Below are 24,819 nucleotides of genomic sequence, written 5' to 3'. Positions count from 1 at the left end.
CCAAAATGCTGTTCTGGGTAAGCCATCCAAGGAGTATCACTCTCCCTCATTCATTCAGGGCCATTCCATCAAACGTACCTAACGTCCAGGCAAAGTAATACTTGGGCTTCGAGGCTTGCATGACAATATATAAGTAGCAGAGCCGAGTCAGAAAGTTTGCTTTGTGAACAAACCAATCATCAACCAGGCAGGTGACCGGGAAGGTCTTGGTGAGTGTCAAAAACAGGAGGAGAGACACCAAGGTCATACACAACTTGTGTATCACAGCTCCCTGAAATGTGGGGGAAAAAAAAATCAGTGTAACCATTCAGGCCTCTGGTATGAGGGAAAAAATTTCAGCAAGGGCATATTTTGAACAAAGCTTTTCCAATAGCTGCTCTGGTAATATTCCCTAGATGGAACACCACCAGAAGGCATTCTTAGGACACAAATTGGATGCTGGGCACATGGGCTAAATGTAAATGAAGAATACACCTCTGACACTTGAGGTCTAAATATATCTAAAATGGAAGAAAATGATCACCAGCACATTCTACCAACAAAAAGAAGGTAGTTTTTGTTTTTTTTTAAAGATTTTATTTGAGAGAGCGAGAAAGAGCATGAGTAGGGGGGAGGGGCAGAGGGAGAAGGAAAAGCAGACTCCCTGCTGAGCAGGGGGCCCAGTGTGGGGCTCCATCCCAGGACCCCGAGATCATGACCTGAGCCAAAGGCTTAACCAACTGACTCATCCAGGTGCCCCAAAAGGAAGGTAGATTTATAACCCAAAACATAAGAGAAAGAGCATTATAGGGTGGCAGTCTTCCATCAGAAAGAAATAACCAATCGCCTTCCACTTCTGTCACCAGCAGAGTCAAGGAAATGGGTTTGAATTACCAAAAGGAGGACAGAGGCTTAGCTAGGAAGGATTCTGTACAAGTTTTTAAATACCTGAATCAAGACATAAGCAGGTAATGGAAAGCTTTAGAAAGCCTTCCAAGGTGGTCTACATGTAGTCTGCTCTAGTATTAAGATGCATTGGCATTTTAAATGCCTCTAGACCAAGCGATTTTGCCCACTTTCTCTGACATTCCAGGGGATGTCATATAACATCAATAGAACTATAGTGCCCAACTTTATTAAAACAGGCCACTTACTGGGGTGCCTGAATGGCTCAGTCAATTAAGCACCAACTTTTGATTTGGGCTCAAGTCATGATCTCTTGGGTCATGAGATCAAGCCGAGTCTCAGGCTCTGCATTCATTGCCAAGTTGGCTTAGGATTCTCTCTCCCTCACTCTCCCTCCCCTACTCATGCTTGCATTCTCCATCGTGTGTTCTCTCTCAAATAAATCTTTAAAAAAAGGGGGGGGCACTTTTTTTTGTAATATGGGGATAGCTACAGCACCTCTCTCAGAGTGGCTAGAGGTTCAGGTGAATGACTATTTGCAAGGTACCAAGAATAGCATCTGGCTCCCAGTCAAGTGCTCACCATGTTTAGCCATGATTATGACAACACATGGGGAAGCATCAGCCTGTGAGTTCCAGCTACCTCCCACCGATGTGTCCTTAGCCAAAAAACCACCTGACCACTTCACTTTTTGCACAAAAATGCAAGAGTCTCCTTGGAGAGTGATACTAAGCCTCTGTGATCATAGTCTCTAAATGAGAGCATGTGAAACACAAAAGCACGACTCTGGTAGATTCAGCCAAGAAACGCCTGTGAGGACTTTGATGTCTCATGGCCATGGCGACCTTACTCCTGCACTGTTTCAATAACACAGTAAGAGCTGAGACATTTGACAAGCCATAAGCTGCCGAAGACCTGACTGTGTCAAAACTACCTGAAAATTCATGCTTAATAAATTACTTAAGTTTTCAAATAATTAATTTTGCCCAGAGTTTAGCATTTACAAATATTTAACTCAATTATCCTGATTTTCTCCTTTTTCCAATTTTCCCTGTTCTTTCAAATAATTAGACTTCCCTTAAATATGGGATATTTGATCTGAATAAATTTAGCATATTTGTAAAGTTCAATAAGTCATCCTAATGTCGACTAATTCGAAATTAATAAAATTCAGGTTAAAATTAAAATATTATTTCCAAAAAAAACATCTTAAACACTCAGTCAATAAAACCAATCTTTTAAGCATGCCAACATAACACTGGTTACCCATTCAAGAAACAGGCTCTGCAATAAACATCACATTGGTTCTGGTTCCCACTCTCTCCCCATCCCCCTTTCATGACATTGTTCTTTGGCTGGATATGAATTTCTATTCATAAGGACAAAAAAAAAACACTCATCAATCCGAATACACTAACTAGCAAAGTGCTGAGCACATTATAAGCATTAAATATTGTCCAGTTGCAGAATGGATCGATTGCTTTAATTATTCCAGCCAATAAGCTCCTCTGTGAGGTAAATGAGGGTGACAGCGAGTTATTGGCCAAGCTTTCTAGTAAACTACTTGGCTTTTTAATTAGAACAATTACTAGTGAGACTCAGCCCTGGCAGCAGAACTCTATTTTCGTGGAGCTCTGGGTAAATACTTGGCACTAAAATCTTACGGTGGGAGAAGGTTCTGGCAGGTTGTGGAAACCTCTCTGCTTCCAGTTCACTTCCAGCAACTTCGCATGTATATGTCTCCCCTCGATAAAGGCTATATAATCCTTGAAATTGTTGCAAGGGCCAGCTATGACACTCATGAAGTTGAGAAGGTAGCTTAAGTATTCCAAAAACGAGGGTTTTACTCTGTGAAAATAGAAAAAAAAAAAAGGAAAAACCTTCAGTCTTGGATTTTTCTTGAATATCTGCGAGTAAGCCACTCCTAAACACAGGTGTTGTCTTTATGGATGATGAACCATGACATGGGGTGTCTTTGTTTCTCTGAAAACCCATCTAAGCTAGAAACCTTGTGGAAAGGACAAGTTAATAGAGACAGGTGGCTCAGAGAAGGCAGGTGGCTCAGGGAAGGCACAGCGCTCCGTGGCGCCCTCTGCTGGTCGACTGCTGCTATAGACACGGAGGGAGAGGTCCAGGGCAACTCTGAGGCTGAGATGTGCTCTTTCTCAGCAGCCTTAGTTTCTGCAGGAGAAAATGGAGGTAATAAACACGAGGTGGGGTGGGAACCTGACCTAATGTGAGTTGACGGAGATGCTGTGAAATGGGAAAGCCCCCTCCCGGCTGCCAAAATAAACACAAAACGGATGATGGGTGGAATCAGTTTCCATTTGAAGAGGACACACAGAACTCCCTCTGTACCTCCCTCTTGTCTGCTTTGGCATCCAGGCACGAGGTCCTGAACAACAGACAAAAGTAGTGGCAGGGGAAAAATTCTGTAGAGACCAGTTCTGGGTAGTATTTTAATGGCATTTAAAGGGCCCGGAGAGTATTGTGGGGAAAGGCTCCCTAAAATGCCATTGCTAACCGGTCACTGGAATTATGCCCTACCAACTATACTTGGGTACAAAGACATTTAGCAACTCGCCCCAGTTTGCCCTGGACTTTCCCAAGTTGGGCCCTGAAGGTCTCATGTCCAGGAAAACTACCCTGTTCTGGATAAGCCAGGACAGTTTGTTACCCTAAAAAGACTCCATCTTTGGTATAAAATGACATCGTTCCCTACAGAATGACTAAATTGTCAAGTATGAACTAGGAATACTCAGGGTCAAATGCCCAGCATTTATACCCCCATAACACTGAGCAAAGAATCTGATTCATTAGTCGTTTGCAGTGGGTCTCCATTGCTTCCAAGTCCTACCCAATCTTTTACTGAGAAAATGAGGCACTCAATCCCATCCTACATTCCCCTCTCCAGCCCTACTTCCTATCCGTCTTCATCGAGGCATTTAATCATTCTGATGCGCGCTGATAATTGTTTCTTGAGGACCCTCAGACACATGGGCCAATAAAAATAACTCTGTAATGGACATAACTACAGTGGTGAAGGAGAATCTCATAAAACTAACAAAATCACAGATCCATTTATTCTCTGGCCCAGTAATCCCACTTCTGGAAACCTATCCCACTGCTATGCCCAAACCTCTTTAAAATGACTTGGGAACAGGGTTTGTAAAAGCCAAAGAGTGGCAGACAACCCAAGTATCTATCCATCAACAGCAGATTCATTAAATAAATAATAATACATCCATCTAATAGGGTTAATATCTATTGAGAAATGAGAAAGATTTCTAGACACTGATATACAAAGGGTTCAAGAATATATTGTTTAACTTACTTTACAGCAAGACGCTGTTGCTCAGCAGAGAGGTCTTCAGCTCTTCGACCTAATCCTACAAAATAAAAAAAATGTAGAAATAAGATGTTTGAAGTAGATAATTCTAAATGAGGCTTCTAAAAGTCATTTGAAAAAAGTGCTTTATTTCACACATCATAAAATCATTTTCTTTTCTGACAGTCTCTACAGGCTCTTGTGAAGCGGGGAGAAAGCAGGGGTTACTCCTATTTAAATTGCATGGGACATGGATCTCAGGGAACTCCCTACATCTCCTGCACTCCTTACCAAAGTACGTATGTTTTCATTGCTACATGAGAAAAAGAAGCCTGCCTTTGCAGCCTGCACCACCTTAAAGACCTCCCTGATTATGCTGGCTGCAGACACCTGGCACCAGCTGAAAGCATGGGTGTGGAATGGGGAAAGGAACAGGGGACTTTCCTCTTCTAAAAAACAGGAAATATAATCCTGAATGCAGGGAAAACATAAAAGATTTATCAGGTGATTCTGCTTCTTTTAAAATTCATCCATGTCAGAAAAGGGGGAGGGAACCAAATCACATTTGTGCTTCTCTTAAAATGTATATGTTAACTTATAGTAAAAAAATCCGACATGTCATCTAAAAGCTACAGAGCTTGACTACAAAGCTGTATATTCAGCTAAAAGTGATGATGGTCACCAATCAAAAAGGCAATTCAGAAAATATGTATAAAGGAAGAGAGTGTTTCTGGAATTTACTTGTTCCTACTGCACATGAGAAAAAAAGAAATGGCAAATAAACACCTTGCTGCATGTAAGGGTTTTCCCAGAAAATCAGGTAAACTGAGAATGCTTTAAAAAGTAAATTTAGGCAAAAAGCCTATTAAAAATAAAGAAGCAGTGTTAAAAAAAATCACACTTTTTTCTAAGATGTCAACCATACATCTCTGGCAGTCCTAAAAATTAAATTGATTTTAGCTATTGGTTTATGTGCTAACATTAGACTATAACGACTACCAACTAGACTTGGGTACAAAGACATTTAGCAACTCACCCCAGTGTGCCCTGGACTTTCCCAAGTTGGGCCCTAAAGGTCTTATGTCCTGGGAAACTACTCTGTTCTGGACAAACCAGGACACTTGGTTACCCTAGAAAGGCTCCATCCTTGATACAAAATGACCCTGTTCTCTGAAGAATGACTAAATCGTCAAGTATGAACTAGGAATATCCAGGGTCAGAATGAAATTAAATCAAATCCCAAGCTTTAAAGAAAAATAAGACTAGCTAGCAGAGATCATAAATCTTCTCAATCTGGTAGCACATAAAGGAGCTTCAACAGTCAGAAAGCGTTTGCCAGAGCAGTACAAATCTGCAAAATATACTTTTACTAATTGCACCTGACACCTCTTCCACCCACTTTGAAATCTTCCACCAGGCTGAAAGTGCCGTCCTCCTTCCCTGCAACCAGGTCTTAATCGTGTAAATCACACTTTCTGGTCATTTTCAGGAAAGGCATGAGCAAAGAAAATGTTCAATTGTACACAAATAGAAGATCCTTCCTTCTTCCAAGGAGAAGGGCCAGGCTAATCTCATTAGATAATCTTCCAAGCCAAACAAAACAAAAACACTAAACAAAACAAAACTAGCATTAAAAATGGTTAACCAGCCAATACTATTTTTTTATTACCTTATGAGCTTCTCATATTAAACCAAAGAAAAAGAATGCCATTTCTTCTCAGCAGATTTGGAAATGAAGGGCAGTGAGTACCATAAATTTAAAATATTACATAAGTAAACAGAAAGCCAACTGTTCTCGGGGTAAATACTTCAGCAAATTTAGACTACAGATTCAGCAGGGAAGTGGTACATAATAGTTGAGAAGAGTTTTGATTAAAGAAGCTTGCAAATTTTTGACAAGTTATAGAAGAACTGCCAGAACTTGGCTAAACTCTGGACTATGGGTAGAGTCCAAACAAAGAGCTCTGAATGTCAGTCTCGCTCTCAGCACCAACAGGAGAGTCATTTTTCTCACCATCATGAACTTGGAATGCCAAGGTCGTGATCTTCTGTGTGACAATCATCAGAGGCCTAAAAGGAAGATAGAAGATAATCGATTGGCAGAAGGACCACTAGAAGAAACATTTATTCTATTTCCCTGCATGGTAGTTTTTTCATCTTGAAGGCTATTCAATACAAAGCAAAAACAAAAACAAAAACAAAACAAAAAAACACTAAATTCAATAAACTCCCTTCAAACCATTTTAAATAAGTAGATATAACAACACTGAACGAGATCATATCAGAAGGCCCCTCTTGCACTGTTACTCAAAGTGTAAGTTCCAGGACCAGCACCATCAGCATGCTCTGGGGCTCATTAAAAATGCAGACACTCAGGCAGCCCGGGGGGCTCAGCAGTTTAGGGCCGCCTTCAGCCCAGGGCCTGATCCTGGAGTCCCACGTTGGGCTCCCTGCATGGAGCCTGCTTCTCCCTCTATGTCTCTACCTCTCTCTCTCTCTCTTTCTCTGTGTCTCTCATGAATAAATAAATAAAATCTTAAAAAAAAAAAATGCAGACTCTTGCACACTCCATTCCAGAGCCAGAAAATAGGAATCTGCATTTGAACAAGATCTCTAGAGAACTCAGATGCACATTAAAGTATGACCACTCCTAGTCTGGGGGATACCTAATCCAGTGCACCAGTTCCACTTGGACGAGATATAATATTCTGGCTTCTTTATCCTAATATGTCCTAAATGCGTTGCTCTATTAAAGGCAATTCTTCCATGCACACATAGCAAAAGATACTTTTGTAAAATACTGTCAATAAACCATTTAGTGACCAAAAAATAACACCCATCCTAATTGAAAAAAGACATCAAATAAAAATTTGCCTATGAAGTGGCACCCATGCCAAGAAAGGTGCCAAGATAATTCAACAGAAGCAAGGACAGCTTTTTATTTTTATTATTTTTTAAAGACTTTATTTATTTATTCATGAGAGACAGAGAGAGAAAAAGAGAGAGAGGCAGAGACACAGGCAGAGGGAGAAGCAGGCTCCATGCAGGGAGCCTGACGTGGGACTCAATCCCGGGTCTCCAGGATCACGCCCTAGGCTGAAGGCGGCACTAAACTGCTGAGCCACTCAGGCTGCCCAAGAACAGCTTTTTAAAATAGTGATGATGCAACCAGATAGCCACATAAAAATATAAAAGTAATTAAAAATGCATCAAAGATCTAAATGTAAGAGCAAAAACTATAAAACTCTTCAAAGAAAGCATAGGCACATATCTTCATGGCCTTAGCTTTGGTGATGGTGTCATAAATGTAACACCAAAACCATAAGTAATGAAAGAAAAATACAGGTTAAATGGGTAGCATTTAAAACTTAAAATTCCGTGCTTCAAATGACACATACCATCAAAAAAGTGAAAAGACATTTCACAGAATGTATAAATATATGTGCAAATTATACGTCTGATAAGGGACTTGGTATTAGAATATATAAAGAACTCTTACAATTCAATAAGAATAAGACAATCACCCAATTCAAAAATAGCCAAAGGACTGGAATGGATGTTCTCGGAAAAAGACATATGAATGGTAAATAAGCAGGTGAAAATATGCTCAGCAATAATCAGCCATCAGAGAAATGCAAACCAACTCATATACCACTTCACAAGCACAAGGATGACTAGAATCAAAAAGATAACAAGTATTGGTCAGGAGGTAGAGAACTGGAACCCTCAAACATTGTTGGTGGGAACATTAAAAGGTCCAGCTACTTCAGAAAGTCTGGCAGTTTCTTAAAACATTAAACATAGAGTTACTGTATTACCAAGCAGTTCCACTCCTAGGTATATACCCATGAGAAATAAAAATGTATCTATACAAAAACTTGTACACACCTGTTCAGAAAAACATCATTATAGCCCAAAAGGAAATAACCCAAGTGAAATGTGGTATGTCTATACATTAGACTATTATTCAACAATAAACACAGTGAAGTACTCACCCATGCTATAATATGGATGGACCTTGAAAACATTATACTAAGTGAAAGAAACCAGACACAAAAGTCATATATCATATGATTCCATTTGTATGAAATAGCAGAATAGGCAAATCCATAGAGACAGGAAATAAATTGCTGGTTGCCTCAGGCTGGAGCAATTAGGAGGGAAATGAGGACTATGGCTAATGCATACAGGTTTCTCTAGGAGGTGGCGAAAATGTTGTATAATTAATTATGCTAATGGTTACACTGCAGAAGGGAAGGATAGCCATGCTCTTCCAGGACTGGTGAGAAGCAGGTGTGGCAAAATAGGGAGCCATCAAGGTGATCATTCTAGTACTGTAGGACATGCTCATAGCTAACACTGATTGTGACCATGCTCAATAAGATTGAAAAAAAGAATTGCTCTTCCAGAGCACAGAGGTTTGGATCCCAGAATAAGAGCTGTATTGAAGCTTTCTACAACAACGTGGTCTTAAAGACCAATATAATTTTGCATCTCACATTCCTGATATTCAACAAGACCTTGGACCCAGAACGTATAACAGATGCCAAGAACTTTTTTTAACATAACTTTGAAAACACGATAGTTTCTTTACAAAGCCTTTTGGACTTTTTTTTTCCTACTAGATCAAAAGTCCTAGGAATCAGTAATAGGACCTAACTCTCAACTTTCCTTACACAAAGCCCAGTACGACGTTTTTTAAAATTTGAGGCACACATTCTGATGACCATGCAATTTGCAAACCAAGTAAGTTTGTACATTCCATTTAATCCATAGCTTCATTTTTAAAGGGTTTAAAAAAATAGATATATCAAAAAAGAAAATGTTATGGAATTAGCCTAACTTTCTGTCTCTATAGAAATATAACATTTGTTTTCCTCTATCTGGCATTACATTTAATGTATTCCATAATAAGGCTCATGTTCAAAAATACAGTAAATAGTCTTATATATGCAATTGCCATGAGCTGAAGTCACTCAAAACTATGAGCTTTGAGGGAGGGAGCAATGATTAGCCACCACTGCTGCCAATTCTATCTCCAACTTCATGCTGAGGTCACGCCCCCTTGAGCTACTCCAGCCAATGACACAGCCCGGTGACAGAGTGTGGCAGGTACCAAGGCAGACCCCTGCAAATGAGGTGTGGTACTCTCTACAGGGCAAGTTTTTCTAGAAGACTGCTTATTGAACTTGATGAAATTGTCTTTGACCTGCACTGCGGTCTTCCTTTCTTCCTTGCCTCTCTCATCTCAGGGGTCAGACATGCATTTCAATCTGATGGCTATTCCAGCCTCCCTAGTTTCCCTCACAGGCATTTTACATGGCAAATCTCTTATGCTGCTATTCCCATCTTCGCATCCCCCTCAGAGAACCTGGACAAATACAATACATAATACTGAATTTCTAGATAATGGTCAATAAATATTCAATATGAGGTCAGCACTATTGGGTCTGTATAAAAATTGTATTGTCATCTTTATTTTGGGGGAAACAATGTCTCTTTTGGAGAGAAAAAAAACTGTGGACCAAATTTAGTTACTTGTCATATAGACTACTTTCAACAATATATTGCTTCCATTTTAAACATCTCAAGAAGTTTCTAGCAACTTAAGAAACAATTCACACATGTGACCATGGGTTTATTAAACACAATACACTACTAACTTGTGAAAAAGCAGATCTAAAATCTGCAAGCTAGAACTAGAACCTGTTCACAAAGAGGAAATGGAGTTAGAATCCTCCTACTTACTCACTTTTCTATGGATGTAAGGAGTGCCATATGCTCTTGCTCAGAAGACTTCCTCTCTCAACACTTTTTCATTGATCAATTTACTTACACTTATGAGTAGATCAGATGCCAAATTTAGAATGCCCAAGTTATGAAATTTGAGAGTGAAATCCAAAAAGTTACTGACTTAAAAGATGAAACTCAAGTATCATCCATGTTGTATTTCAGTCAAAACCTAAAATAATCCAAGACATGTTTGATGGTTTGTGATTAAAATTCATGCGAACTTTTGCAAAAATTCAAAATCCAGGGTACATGAACACATACTACAAGTACAAGAAGGACACAAAAAAGTCTCCTTGGTGTAGCCAAAGAACTTCCTCAGAACAATGAGGCCTTGACACTTGAATTGTACTCAGACCTTCCACCCCCTGAGAAGTGTGCCTTGTCCATGGATTTGTATACATTCACTAGTAGTAGACACTGGACTTGAATCCATGGGAACCATCCGATCATCATAAATCAAGGTTTGCGTCCAGCATGGTTGAGGTAGGGCCATTTCTCTTGTCTTGCAATTTTTTTTTCAATGAATAAAAAACAAAAACAGAAAAATATCATCAGGTCAACTTCTAGGGAAGATGGTAAAGTAGGAAGATCCTAAGCTCACCTTGTCCACAGATACAGCTAGAAAATAGCTAGTGTAAATAACCCCAAAAAATGTCCTGAAGACTGGCAGAACAGACTTGCCACAGCTAAGCATAGAGAAAAGGCCACCTTGAAAAGAGTAGGAAGAGTGGAGACATGGTTGTGAACCAAACTGACCCATGAGACTGCCTGTAGGCAACACTGCAATCACGGACAGGAGCAGACACCTGTTCCTGCTCAGTACCTCAAGCCCTGGGGACCCAGAGTGGGAAAATGAACCCCCATCACATTTGGCTTTGAAAACCAAAGGGGTTAAACTTTGCCACTTCTTAGAACCACCAAGGCTTAACAACTAGAATGTTAAAAATCAGCAGGCTCAGCTCTGGGACAGCTGGAGGGTGATGGGAAACTGAGTCCTGAACCCTAAAGAGACAGCATAACAAACAGCTCTGCTGAGATACAACACAGAAGCAACAGTTTGAGAAATACCTGGGGTATACTGTGGTATATAGATGTATTTACTTATCTCAGAATGTGTGCTTGAGGGGCAAGTAATCTTTAAGAATCTTCTCCAAAAACAAAAGGAGCCATTTCTCTCCCCCACAACCCTGCCTCTTTCACCTGCAAGAACAAGCTCAAACACTCTCCAACTAGCTCGCTAATACTGTACAACCCCCACTCCCCTGCCCTGTCCAATCTGTGCTTGGCAAGAATCCATTCAGAACAGCATCACAAGCTGGCACTGTGAAAGCAGCTGCAACAGGGACCAACAGCACTCCAAGTGACTCCTGGATGGGGGAGAGGGGACAATAACCACACACACCATTTAAATTGTGGCCCTAGCAGTGGACTGGGACAGAAATCTGGTCTGACTGAAGGTCCTATCCACCAACTCGAGCCTGTCAGGAAAAGCACTCTGTAGTTCAATGTGACCACAGCTCTGGAAAATGCCTGGTCTGAACAAATTCAAGCCGAAGGCAGCCCAACTGGTCCATTAGCAGTAAAGGGACCAAATCCTGCCCACAACAGGCAAAGAGAGCCATTGCAGACAACTGGAATAAAGACAAATGCAGTTCAACCACAATAGTAGGGTGCACTCAACACACATAGGAAAACAACCACAGGGACGCCTAGGTGGCTCAGCGGTTGAGCATCTGCCTTCAGCTCAGGTCATGATCCTGGAGTTCTGGGATCGAGTCCCACATCAGGCTCTCCACATGGAGCCTGCTTCTCCCTCAGCCTGTGTCTCTACCTCTCTCTGTGTCTCTCATGAAAAATAAATAAAATCTTTTAAAGAAAAAAGAAAAAAGAAAAAAAAAAAAACAACTCCAAAGCACCAGGTTCTGATGATCTGATGAACAGGGGACACTGCATGACAGGACATCTTCTTCATAAAGCCACTACTCTGAAGAACAGGAAACATAGCTGATTGTCCCAACACAGAGAAACAGAGAGTAAGACAATATTAGGAGACAGAGGACTATGTCCCAAATGAAAGAACAGGATAAAATCAGAGCAAGAGACCTAAATGAAACAGAATAAGTAATATTCCAGAAAGGAATAAATAGTAGATAGAGGAAGCAGAAGAATGGATCAGCAACTGGGAGGACAGAGTAATGGAAAACAATCAAGCTGAATGGGAGAAAGAAAAAATAATAATAAATGAGAAGAGATTAAGGTAACTCAGTGACATCATAAAATGTAACAACATTTAGATGACAGGGGTCCCAGAAGAAAGACAAGAGTGGGCAGAAATTTATTTCAGGAAATAACAGGTGAAATCTTCCCTAATCTGGGAAAGGAAACAGAGATCCAAATCTAGGAGGCACAGAGAGCCCCCATCCCTCCCCCCAATAAAATCAACCCAAGGAAGTCCACACTAAGACATAAGAAATTAAAATGTCAAAATGCAGTGACAAAGAGAAAATTTTAAAAACAGCGAAAGAAAGAAAGAAAATGGTTACATACAAGGGAAACCCCATAAGACTATCCACTGATTTTTTCAGCAGAATGTCTGTAGGCCAATTGGAAGAAGTAGGATATTTTCAAGTGCTGAAAAGAAAAAATCTGCAGCCAAAAATGCCCTATCCAGCAAGGCTATCATTTAGGATAGAAGGAAAGATGAAGAATTTCTCAGATAGGATCAACAAAATTGATAAACCTTTAGCCAGACTCTTAAAAAAAAAAAAAGAACTCAAATAAGCAAAATCAGAAATGAAAGAGGAGGAGAAAGAACAACCAACACCACAAAAATACAAAGGACTATAAGAGAATATCATGAAAAATTATATGCCAACAAAATGGGACAACTTTGAAGAAACAGATAAATTCCCAGAAGCATAGAACTTCTCAAAAATTAATCGGGAAGAAATAGAAAATTTTAAAAAACCAATGACCAGCAATGAAATTGAATCTAAAGTCCAGGACCAGACAGCTTCACAGGCGAATTCTACCAAACATCTAAAAAAGAGTCAATACCTACCCTTTTCAAATAATCCAAAAAAACTGAAGAGGAAAGGGGATCCCTGGGTGGCTCAGTGGTTTGGTGCCTGCCTTTGGCCCAGGGCGTGATCCTGGAGTCCCAGGATCAAGTCCCACATCAGGCTTCCTGCTTGGAGCCTGCTTCTCCCTCTGCCTGTGTCTCTGCCTCTCTCTCTGTGTCTCTCATGAATAAATAAATAAAATCTTTTAAAAAAATGTTTATAAAAACTGAAGAGGAAGGAAAACTTCCAAATTTATTCTATGAGGCCCCCATTACCTTGATACCAAAATCAGAGAAAGCCATTACAAAAAAAAAATTTTTTAGAGACACTACAAAAAAAAAAAAAAAAAGAGAACTGCAGGCCAATATCTCTGATGAGCACAGATGCAAAAATCCTCAACAAAATATTAGCAAACCAAATCCAACAATACATTTAAAAACACATTCACCACAATAAAATGGCATTTATTCCAAGAATGCAAGGGTAGCTCAATATTCACAAATCCATCAATGTGATACCTCGTATCAGTAAGAGAAAGGATAAAAACCATGTGATTATTTCAAGAGGCAGAAAAAAACATTTCAGAGTACAATATTCATTCATGATAAAAACTCAACAAGTAGGCTAAGAGAGAATATACCTCAGCATAATAAAGGCCATATATAAATAATCCACACTAACATCATAATCACTGGTAAAAACTGAAAGTCTCCCCATAAGATTGGGAACAAGACAAGGATGTCCCCTCTCACCACTTTTACACAACATATTACTAAAGGTCATAGCCGCAGAAATAAGACAAGTAAAAAGGAATAAAGGGCATTCAAATTGGTAATGAAGAAGTAAAACTTTCACAGATGACATGATAACACATATAGAAAACTTTTTAAACTGGTAAGGGAATTCAATAAGATCACAAGATACAAAAATCAATGTAGAGAAATTAACTGCATTTCTATACATTAATAATGAAGTAGCAAAAAGAGAAACTAAGAAAATATTCCCATTTACAGTTGCATGAAAAATAATAAAATACCTAGGAAGAAACATAACCAAGGAAGTGAAATGTGCACTTTATAAACTATAAAGCACTAGCATGAAAGAAATTGAAGATGACACAAACAAATGGAAAACTCTTCCATGCTAATGGATTGAATGAACAAATATTGTTAAAATGTCTATACTATCCAACGCAATCTATAGATCTAAAGCAAGCCTATCATAATACCAACAGTTTTCATAAAACTAGAACAAATTATCCTTAAATTTGTGTGGAACCGCAAAGGACTTCAAATAGCCAAAGAAATCTTGAAAAGGAAAAACAAAGCTAGAAATACCATAATTCCAGATTTCAAGTTATGTTACAAAGCTGTAGTGATCAAAACAGTAGGGTACTGTTACAAAAATAGACACATGTTTCAATAGAACACAAAATAGTCCAGAAGCAAACCCACAATTATATGTTCAATTAATCTTTGACAATAGAGGAAAAAATATGCAATGGGCAAAAGTCTCTTCAGCAAATGGTCTTGGGAAAACTGGACAGCTACAACCAAAAGAATGAAACTAGACCCCTTTCTCACATGAGACAAAAATAAACTCAAAATGGATTAAAGACCTAAATGTGAGACCTGAAACCATCAAAATCCTAGCAGAGAGCACAAACAAAATGTCTCTGACATCAGCTGTAGCACCATCCTTCTAGATACGTCTCCTAAGCAAAGGAAACAAAAGTGAAAATAAAACTATTGAAACTACATCAAAATAAAAAGCTTCTGCCCAGGGAAGAAAACCATCAACAAAACTGAAAGTTAACCTACAGAATGGGAGGAAATATTTGCAAATGGCATAGCCAATAAAGAGTTAGTATCCAAAATATATAAAGAACTCCTACAATTCAACACCCAAAAAACAAATAGTTGTGAATGGATCTAAAGAATATTATGCTAAGTGAAATAAGTCAGTCAGAGAAAGACAAATATTATATGATTTCACTCATATTTGGAATTTAAGAAACAAAACAAAAGAACAGAGGGAAAAAAGAGAGGCAACCCAAGAAAGTCTTAACTGTAGAGAACAAACTCATGGTTATTCAAGGGGGGTGGAGTGGGTGGAGAGATCAGTGAAATAGATGATGGGGATTAAAGAATAAACTTATCATGAATGAGCACTGAGTAGTATCTAAAATTTTTTATCTGGGGGAAAATATAGAATTTCCCAGACAAACAAAAGTTAAAGGAATCCATTACCACAAAACCTATCTTACAAGAAATGTTAAAGGAGATTCTTTGGGTGGAAATGGAAGATCATAAGCAGGAACAAAGTAAGAAGCACAAAAGCAGTAAAATTAAGTATATCCACAAAAATCTGTCAAGAGATTCAGAAAATAAAAGGATATAAAGAATGACATCATATATCTAAAATGTAGGGAGGAGGAGAATAAAACTTTAGTTTTACAATGGATTCAAACATATATGACCATCAACTTAATATAGACTGCTAAATGCGTAAGATGTTATAAATAAACCTAATGATAATCACAAACAGAAAGCCAGTAATGCATAGCAAAAAAAAGAAAGAAAGAAAGAAAGAAAGAAAGTGAAAGGAAGCCATGTATATCACTAAATAAATCAGTCAATCTAAAAGGAAGAAAGGATTAAAGAAGAACCATAAAAACAGCTGTAAAATAAGTAACAAAATGGCAATAAACACATACTTGTCAATAATTACTATGAATGCAAATAAGCTAAATGTTCCAATCAAAAGACACAGGATGGGGATCCCTGCGTGGCTCAGCGGTTTAGCGCCTGCCTTTGGCCCAGGGCGCAATCCTGGAGTCCCGGGATCGAGTCCCACATCAGGCTCCTGGGCGTGGAGCCTGCTTCTCCCTCCTCCTGTGTCTCTGCCTCTCTCTCTCTCTATGTCTATCATAAATAAATAAATAAATCTTAAAAAAACAAAACAAAACAAAAGACACAGGATGGCAGAATGGATAAAAAAGCAAGACCCATCTATATCGTGCCTAAAAAAGACCAATTGCAGACCTAAAGACACCTGCAGATTGAAAGTGATGGAAAGGGAAAACATTTATCATCCAAATGGAGGTCAAAAGAAAGAGTCGCAATACTTAGACAAAATAGACTTTGAAATAAAGACCTGTAACAAGAGACAAAGGAAACTACATAATCATTAAGGGAACAATTCAACAAGAAGACAGAATAACTGTAAATATTTATGTAACCAAGGAGAAGTAGGAAATAGATGGGGTAATTGGGTAATGGGCGTTAAGGAGGCCTCGTGATGTGATGAGCACTGGGTGTTATATGCAACTGATAAATTACTGAACACTACATCTGAAACTAATGATGTACTATATGTTGGATAATTGAATTTAAATAAAAAATATTTATGCAACAAATATAGGGGCACTCCAATACATTGAACAGTTACTTAAAAACATAAAGGAAGTCATTGATACTAATACAAAAATAGTAGGGGAGTTTAACACCCCACTTACATCAATGGATAGATCATCCAAACAGAAAATCACCAAGGAAGCAGTAGCTTTGAACAACACATTGGACAAGATGGACCTAACATATATTCAAAATATTCCATCCTAAAACAACAGAATACACATTCTTTTCAGTGTAAAGGGAACATTCTCTAGAAGAGATCACATGTTATACCACAAAACAAGTCTCAGCAAATTCAGAAGACTTAAGTCACACCATGCATCTTTTCTGACCACAACACCAAGAAACTAGAAGTCAGCCACAAGAAAAAAATCTGGAAAGAACACAAATACATGGAAGTTAAATAACATGCTACTAAACAATGAACAGATCAACCTAGATATCAAAAAGAAAATTTAAAAAATGGACATAGAGACAAATGAAAATGAAAACACACTGATCTAAATTATTTGGGATGCAGCAAAAGTGGTTCTAAGAGGGAAGTGTATAGCAATAGGCCCACTTCAAGAAGCAAGAAAACTTTCAAACAAAGAACCTAATCTTACACCTAAATGAGCTAGAAGAAGAAAAACAAACAAAACCACAAACCAGGAGAAGCAAGGAAATAATAAAGATTAAAGCAGAAATGAACAAAATAGAAACTAAAAAACAATAGAACAGATCAATGAAACCATGAGCGGGTTCTTTGAAAAGATCAACAAATTCTGACAAACTTTTAGCCAAATTGATCCAAAAGAGAGAGAGGGAGAGAGGACTCGAACAAAATCCGAAGTGAAAGAGGAGAAATACCCACCAATACCACAGAAATACATAGGATTTTAAGAGAATATTATGAAAAATTATATGCCATTATACTGGACTACCCAGAATATTCCTGGAAACATAACCTCCCAAAACGGAATCGGGGAGAAACAGAAAATGGAACGGACCAAACACCAGCAATGAAATTCAAACAATAATAATAATAACAATAATAATAATAACAACAACAACAACTCCTAACAAACAAAAGCCCAGGACCAGACAGCTTCACAGATAAATCCTACCAAACATTTAAAGGAGAGTTAACACCTACTATTCTACTATTCCAAAAAATAGAAGAGGAATGAAAACTGCCCAATTCAACCAGAGAAAGACACTACAAATAGAGCTGTAAGCCAATATATCTGATGAACACAGATGCAAAAATCCTCAACAAAATATTAGCAAACTGAATCAAACATTACATTAAAACAATCATTCACCACAATCAAGTGGGATTTAATCCCAAGATGCAAAGGTAGTTTAATATTCACAATCATCAATGTGATACATCATATCAATAAGAAAAATGATAAAAACCATATGATCATTTCAATGGATGGAGAAAAAGCACTTGACAAAGTACATTCATTCATGAGAAAACCCCTCAGCAAAGCATTTTTAGAGGGAACATACCTCAACAAAATTAGGCCGTATACAGAAAAACTACAGCTAAATCATACTGAATGGTGAAAAACTGAGGGCTTTCCTCTAAGATCAGAAAGAGGACAAGGATGTCCACCCTCAGCACTTTTATTCAGCATAGTACTGGAAGTCCTAGCCACAGCAATCAGACAAGAAAAAGGAACAAAAGGTATCCAAATTGGTAAGGAAGAAGTAAAACTGTCACTATATGCAGGTGACAGGATACTAAATATAGAAAACCTGAAAGATTCCAAGGGGCTCCTGGGTGGCTCAGTTGGTTAAGTGGCCAACTCTTGATTTCAGTCTCAGGTCCTGAGATCAAGTCCCACATCAGGCTCTATGCTCTGTGGGGAGACTGCTTCAAGATTCTCAATTTCCTCCTGCCCTTTTCTTCTCTCTCTCTCTCTCTCTAATAAAAGAAAAATCTTAAAGGAGAGAGAGAGAGAGACAAAAAGAGAGAGAAAAAGAGAATGAAAACCCAAAAGACTCCATTGAGAAACTACTAGAACTGATTAGGGAATTTAATAAGACCATAGAATACAAATCAATGTATAGAAATCTGTTGCATTTCTAGACACTAATAATGAAATAGCAGAAAGAAGTTAAGAAAACAATTCCAGGGAAGCCTGCGTGGCTCAGTCAGTTAAGCATCAGCCTTTGGCTCAGGTCATGATCCCCAGGTCCTGGGATCAAGCCCCAAGGCTGGCTCCCTGCTCAGCAGGGAGTCTGCTTCTATCTCTCCCTCTGCCCCCCTCCCCAGCTCATGCACACATACCCACTCTCTCTCAAATTAAAAAAAAAAAATCCATTTATAATTGCACCAAGAAGAATAAAATACTTAGGAAGAAACTTAAACAGTAGGTGAAAGACCTATACTCTGTAAACTATAAAACATTAAAGAAACTGAAGAAGACACAAATGGAAAGACATTATCCCATGTTCATGGATTAAACATACTATTAAAATGTCTGTACTACCCAAAGTAATCTACATATTTAATGCAATCCCTAGAAAAATACCAGCAGCATTTTTCTTTTCTTTTCTCTCCTTTTTTTTTTTTTAAGATTTTAGTTAAAGAGAGAGAAAGGGAGAGAGCACATGAGCTGGTAGGAAGGGGCAGAGAAAGAGGGAAAGAGAAAATCTCAAGCAGACTCTGCACTGACCATGGAGCCCAATGTGGGGCTCAAACTCAGGACCCTGAGATCATGATCTGGGCTGAAATCAAAAGTCCAACACTTCACCAACTCAGTCACTCAGGCATCCTCCAATTGCATTTTTCAAAAAACAAATAATCCTAAACTTTGTACAAAACCCATAGATGACCTTGGAGACCCAATGTAAACTTCAAAAAGAAGAATAAAACTGGAGGTATCCCAAGCCCAGATTTCAAGATATACTACAAAGCTTTAGTATCCATGGAACACAATAGGGAGCCCAGGAATAAACCCACAACAATATATGGTCAATTAATCTTTGACAAAAGAGGAAAAAATATGCAATGGGCAAAAGTCTCTTCAGCAAATGGTCTTAGGAAAACTGGACAGCTACAAAAGAATGAAACTGGACCATTTTCTCACCCCAGACACAAAAATAAAATGGATTAAAGACCTAAATGTGAGGGATGCCTGGGTGGCTCAATGGTTGAGCGTTGGCCTTCGGCTCAGGGTGTGGTCCTGAAGTGCTGGGATCAAGTCCCACATTGGGCTCCCCTTGAGGAGCCTGAGTCTCCCTCTGTCTATGTCTTTGTCTCCCTCTGTGTGTCTCTCATGAATAAATAAATAAAATCTTAAAAAAAAAAAAAAGGCCTAAATGTGAGACCTGAAAACATCAAAATCCTAAAGAAAGCACAGGCAAAATGTCTCTGACATTGGCAGTTGCAACATCTTTCTAGATATGTCTCCTAGGAAAAGGACACAAAAACAAAAATAAAACTATGGGAACTACACCAAAGTAAATAGCTTCTGCCCAGGGAAAGAAACCATCAACAAAACTCAAAGGCCACCTACAGAATGGGAGGAAATATTTGCAAATGACATACCCAAAAAAGAGTTAGTAACCAAAATATATAAAGAACTCATACAACTCAACACCCAAAAAACAATCCAATTTAAAAAATGGGCAAAATACATGAACAGACATTTCTCCAAGGAGGACATGCAGATGCCCAACTGACACAGGAAAAGGAGCTCAACATCACTCATCACCAGGGAAATGCAAACCAAACTACGATGAAATATCACCTAACACTTGTCAGAATGGCTAAAATCCAAAACAAAAGAAACAGGTATTGATGAGTACGTGGAATAAAGGAACCCTCTTGCACTGATGGTGGGAACGCAAACAGGTGTAGCTACTATGGAAAATGGTGTGGAGGTTCCTCAAAGTGTTAAAAAAAAGGATTACCACATGATCCAGTGATTCCACTCAATTTATTTACCCAAGAAATACAAAAACACTAAATCGAAGGGATACATGCACCTCTATGTTTATTGCAGAATTATTTACAATAGCCAAAATATGAAAGCAGCCCAAGTGTCCATGGACATGTAAATGGATAAAGAAGATGTAATATACACAAACAATGGAATATTATTCAGCCATAAGAAAGAATGAAATCCTCCTATATGCAGCAACATGAATGGATCTAGAGAGTATAATGCTAAGTGAAATGAGTCAATCAGAGAAAAGACAAATACCATATGATTTCACTTATATTTGGAATTTAAGAAACAAAACAAATGAGGGGTGCCTGGGTAGCTCAGTCTGTTAAGCATCTGCTTTTGGCTCAGGTCATGATCTCTGGGTCCTAGGACTGAGCCCTGCACCAGGCATCCTACTCAGTAGGAAATCTGCTTCTCTCTCTTTCTCTCTCTCTCTCCCTCTGCCCTTCCCTACTTCTCTCTCTCTCAAATAAATAAAATCTTTTTAAAAAAAAAAAAAGAAAAAAAACCAAAACAAATGAACACAAAAAAAGAGAGAGAAACAAAAGACAGACTCTTAAGTATAGAGAACAAACTGATGGTCACCAAAGGAGAGGGAGGGGGTGATGGTGATTAAGGAGGGCCTTTGCTATGGTGAGCACCAGGTGATGTACGGAAATATTGAATCACGATATTGTACACCTGAATCTAATATAACATTCTTTGTTAATTATACTTAAATTTTAAAAATGAGTAATTCAATAAAAGAAGAAAATTTATACACACACACACACAAAGAAAAGCACTTTTTTCTTCCTGACCCTAACATTATTTTTTTTTTAAGATTTTATTTATTCACTCATCAGAGACACAGAGAAAGAGGCAGAGACTTAGGCAGTGGGAGAAGCAGGCTCCCGCCCCCTCACCCCCCGATGTGGAACTCGATCCCAGGACCCCAGGATCATGACCTGAGCCAAAAGCAGATGCCCAACCACTGAGCCACCCAGGTGCCCCTAACACTATTATTCTAATTGGGATAAAAAAAAATACAGGGGGAAAATGAGTAAGGAAAAACAGGCAGATAGATATGTGATTAGAGCAGAAAGACAAAAAAAAATGCCACTCCCCCCAATATGGACTCTGGGCAATTTACCAGAAGTGGTATCCATTCTATCTACTTCTCATATCAACTCCCAACAATAAAGAACCTATCTTTAAAACATTAAACAAAATCTCAATTTTTAACACTATTCCAATAAAATTTCCCTTACTCTCTGGACCTAGGGTGGTTAAGTTCTCTGTCCTGATAAAACTGGGACGGAGCAATAATATTATGCAGTCCTATCAGTTAGAGGTTAAAGAGCCAGCTGATCATACAGCTGGCTGGCCAGCATCAAGCCAGATCTGATATTCAGGGATCTTATTTTCCTGAAAAGGTAATTTTAGATCCCAAAAGTTATGCTTTGTATTTTTATTACTTCTTTCTTTATAATGGAAGTCCCCTTATAATAGTAATACATTAGGAAAGCGAAGAGTCAGGCAAGCATTGCTTTGACAGGATGGGAGAATAGGACCATAACAAACTTGCAATCAGCAGCAACATCGGCTGGGCCTGCCATCTTGCACAACAACCAGGAGAGACAAATGCAACATGAACTGTGCAAATAGTAGCCTCAGCCCAATAGCCGAGGGACACAGGAGGTTCAGATGGTACTTTCTCACCTCCCTATTACTTCTTGCCTTACTGGTTACCCCCCTGCTCCCTGGATTACTGAAGAGGGAGGTGATGGTATTACAATTTTAGTGGAATGCTCCCAAACTCCTTTCAACTGTGCCAGCATCAGCGAAGAAAACACAGGACTCCAGGACCCACAGCAAACAAAATACATTGTCCCATCAGGCTCCCTAGGACTACAACTGAAAGTAGGGGAAACTCCTCTCAACTCATTTCAAAGTTCGCCTGGTATCTTCTGGGAACCATCCACCAGTCAAGCAGAGAAGAATGGGCTTCTTCCTATTAATTTTTCAAAGATATAATCTCCCTTCTTTGGCATTTAATGATCACAACAAAATACCAGTTCTCCATTTTAATAGGAACTTACCAAATATTCTTGGTAGAACTTAAACTCATGCCCTTGGACTTCAACTCCAAGTGACTAAGCTAAGTTAACAAGAAGCTGCCAAAATCCTAAAGAATAAACATGAAATAAGCAAATCATGAAAACTCCCTACAAATATCACTTCTTTGTCCATATCATAGTAGAACCCAATTACTCGCACATATTGGGTTGGCCAGGTAGAAGGGACAGGATGTCGTAAACCAACAGAGGAAAGCACATTTCTGTGGACAGTTAGGCAAATGATCACTTCCACTAGCAAGGGGTACAGACAAGTAATATTTCCATTATTTCTATCAACCTCAATAAGGTAACAGGGAACACAGAGGGCTATTGGTCCATTCCTAGAGGCTATAATTCAGCATGCAGAGGATATGCATTCATAATGTACTTGCAAATAGTTTTAAATAACATTTAGGATGTCTCATTATAATCATAAAAAAAGAAACAATTATTAAAATAGCCAATAAAGACCTCCCCAACAGAACCACTGTCTTAGCATTTTGATTACCTCCTTCCAGCCTTTCTGACACATGTCCATATTCATAAAAAAATGGGAGTCTTAAGTGGATTAGCTTTGCAATTTTGATATTCCATTCTACTGGAAGCATTTTCCAGTGTCATTAAACATTCTTTGAAATCATTTTCAGTAGACACACAGTAGTACCATAATTTAATCATTTGCCTCTTTTTGGACCATGTAGGATGTTTCCAATTTTTCACTACCATTGACAACAGTTGAACACGCTTATGAATAAATTTGATTTCCTTAAAGTAATTCAATTCCTAGGAATTTATCCTATCACACAATATGATCTTTTAAAGACGACATTTATTTATTTGACAGAGAGAGAGAGAGAGAGAGAGAGCGCACAAGCATGCAGGTACACGTAGGGGGAGGGGCAGAGGGAGAGAATCTCAAGCAGACTCCCTGCTGAGCACAGAGCCTGAAGCAAGGCTTGATCTCATGACCCTGAGATCGAGACCTGAGCCGAAATCAAGAGTCAGATGCTTAACCAACTGAGCCACCCAAGAGCCCCTAGAATATGATTCTTTTCAAAAGCAAAAATTCTTGCTTGAAATTTTATTGCCTTCTAGAATGGTTGTACCAATTTATACTCCCACTCTAAGTGTGTAAGAGTTCTCATTTCAAACCGTTTTCGAAAACACACAGGAAATTCAAATTGCCAACATCATAGGAGAGCAATTATCTGCCTGAATCTGGCCTAGCTTGCAAAGAGGAAATAAAGGTTCTTTTTGCTGCTTCCCTCATAAAACTCAATTTGTACCCTTCTGTGAGCAGAAAAGAAGAATCCGTTCACTATCTCAAACTTAAAAGGAATCAAGTACCAGGTTTATTACAAGCAATTGTTGAGCTTCCCCCAGGAGAACAGTAAATGTTCTGGTATTTTTAATAGCCCACATTCACAGAGAAAACACAAAGGATCTACAACTACACGTATTGATATAAACTGTATTAGCAACACCAATAAAACTGTATCTTGTGTGTGATTCTCACCATTAATGCCAGTCCAGCCCATGAAAACTTGATTGCTTTCAGAATGATAAAATTTCAAGCCCCAGAATAATCTAAAGCATGAGTTTATGTGCTCCCCCAAATTAAAAACATATATATGTTGTTTGACACAAATACTTATCTCAACTAATCCCATTCAATTCCTTTCTGGGCTCTTATTCTAAAGATATAATAAAGCATGCTAAGCATTTAGATTTGGATGCGTACTCCAGAGAGAATAGCTCTCTCATCAGGCTGCTTTAAAACACCAGGTTCAACATCAAAACGCTACTTTATTCCTCCAGAAAATAAGATTTTAAAACTGAATCCAATGGCAGTGCTAAACAAATTACATTCTGAAGGGGAGCTGGGGGTTGCCTACATGTTCATCATTATAAAGCAGACATTGGTAAAGAATCTCTAACTGACAATTTGAGATTTAAAACATCTTGTCAATTTCAGGTTGGTCTGTATCTCTCCATTTGTTTATCCGAGAAGATGGATTTATGTCAGTGAGGCCCTTATGCATTTATGGTGGGAGTAGAAAAATAATGCTGCTTAACAATGTTCCGTAACTTAAAAATTTAAAAAAAAAAAAAAGGTACCCTTAAGAGCCAAACAGCATAACCACTGAGAGCTACAGGTAACAGACCTACCTTCTTTGTATCCTTTCCCACAGAGTCCCTTCTAGTTCAAATATTGTCAAAGATTTTATTTATTTAGAGAGAAAGTGTATAAGCAGGAGGAGGAGGACAGGCAGAGGGAGAAAGAATCTT

At 38.6% G+C, this 24,819-nt stretch overlaps 1 protein-coding gene across 1 annotated transcript in view; it reads right to left on the bottom strand.

The window, feature by feature from the left end:
* MBOAT1 (membrane bound glycerophospholipid O-acyltransferase 1) overlaps positions 1-24,819 on the bottom strand; it is a 114,504-nt gene that overhangs the window by 20,102 nt on the left and 69,583 nt on the right. Inside the window, exons 5-8 of the mRNA XM_025999315.2 lie at positions 6,228-6,283; positions 4,220-4,274; positions 2,550-2,733; positions 79-271 (exon numbers count right to left, since the gene is read on the bottom strand). Of these exons, the coding sequence (XP_025855100.1) occupies positions 79-271; positions 2,550-2,733; positions 4,220-4,274; positions 6,228-6,283 (488 nt within the window). The remainder of the gene's footprint in view (positions 1-78; positions 272-2,549; positions 2,734-4,219; positions 4,275-6,227; positions 6,284-24,819) is intronic.

Source organism: Vulpes vulpes, chromosome 12 (assembly GCF_048418805.1).
Source record: "Vulpes vulpes isolate BD-2025 chromosome 12, VulVul3, whole genome shotgun sequence".
NCBI classification, from domain to species: Eukaryota; Metazoa; Chordata; class Mammalia; order Carnivora; family Canidae; genus Vulpes; species Vulpes vulpes.
The sequence above is the reverse complement of the archived record's forward strand: the minus strand, read 5'-3'. Positions and strand labels throughout refer to the sequence as shown.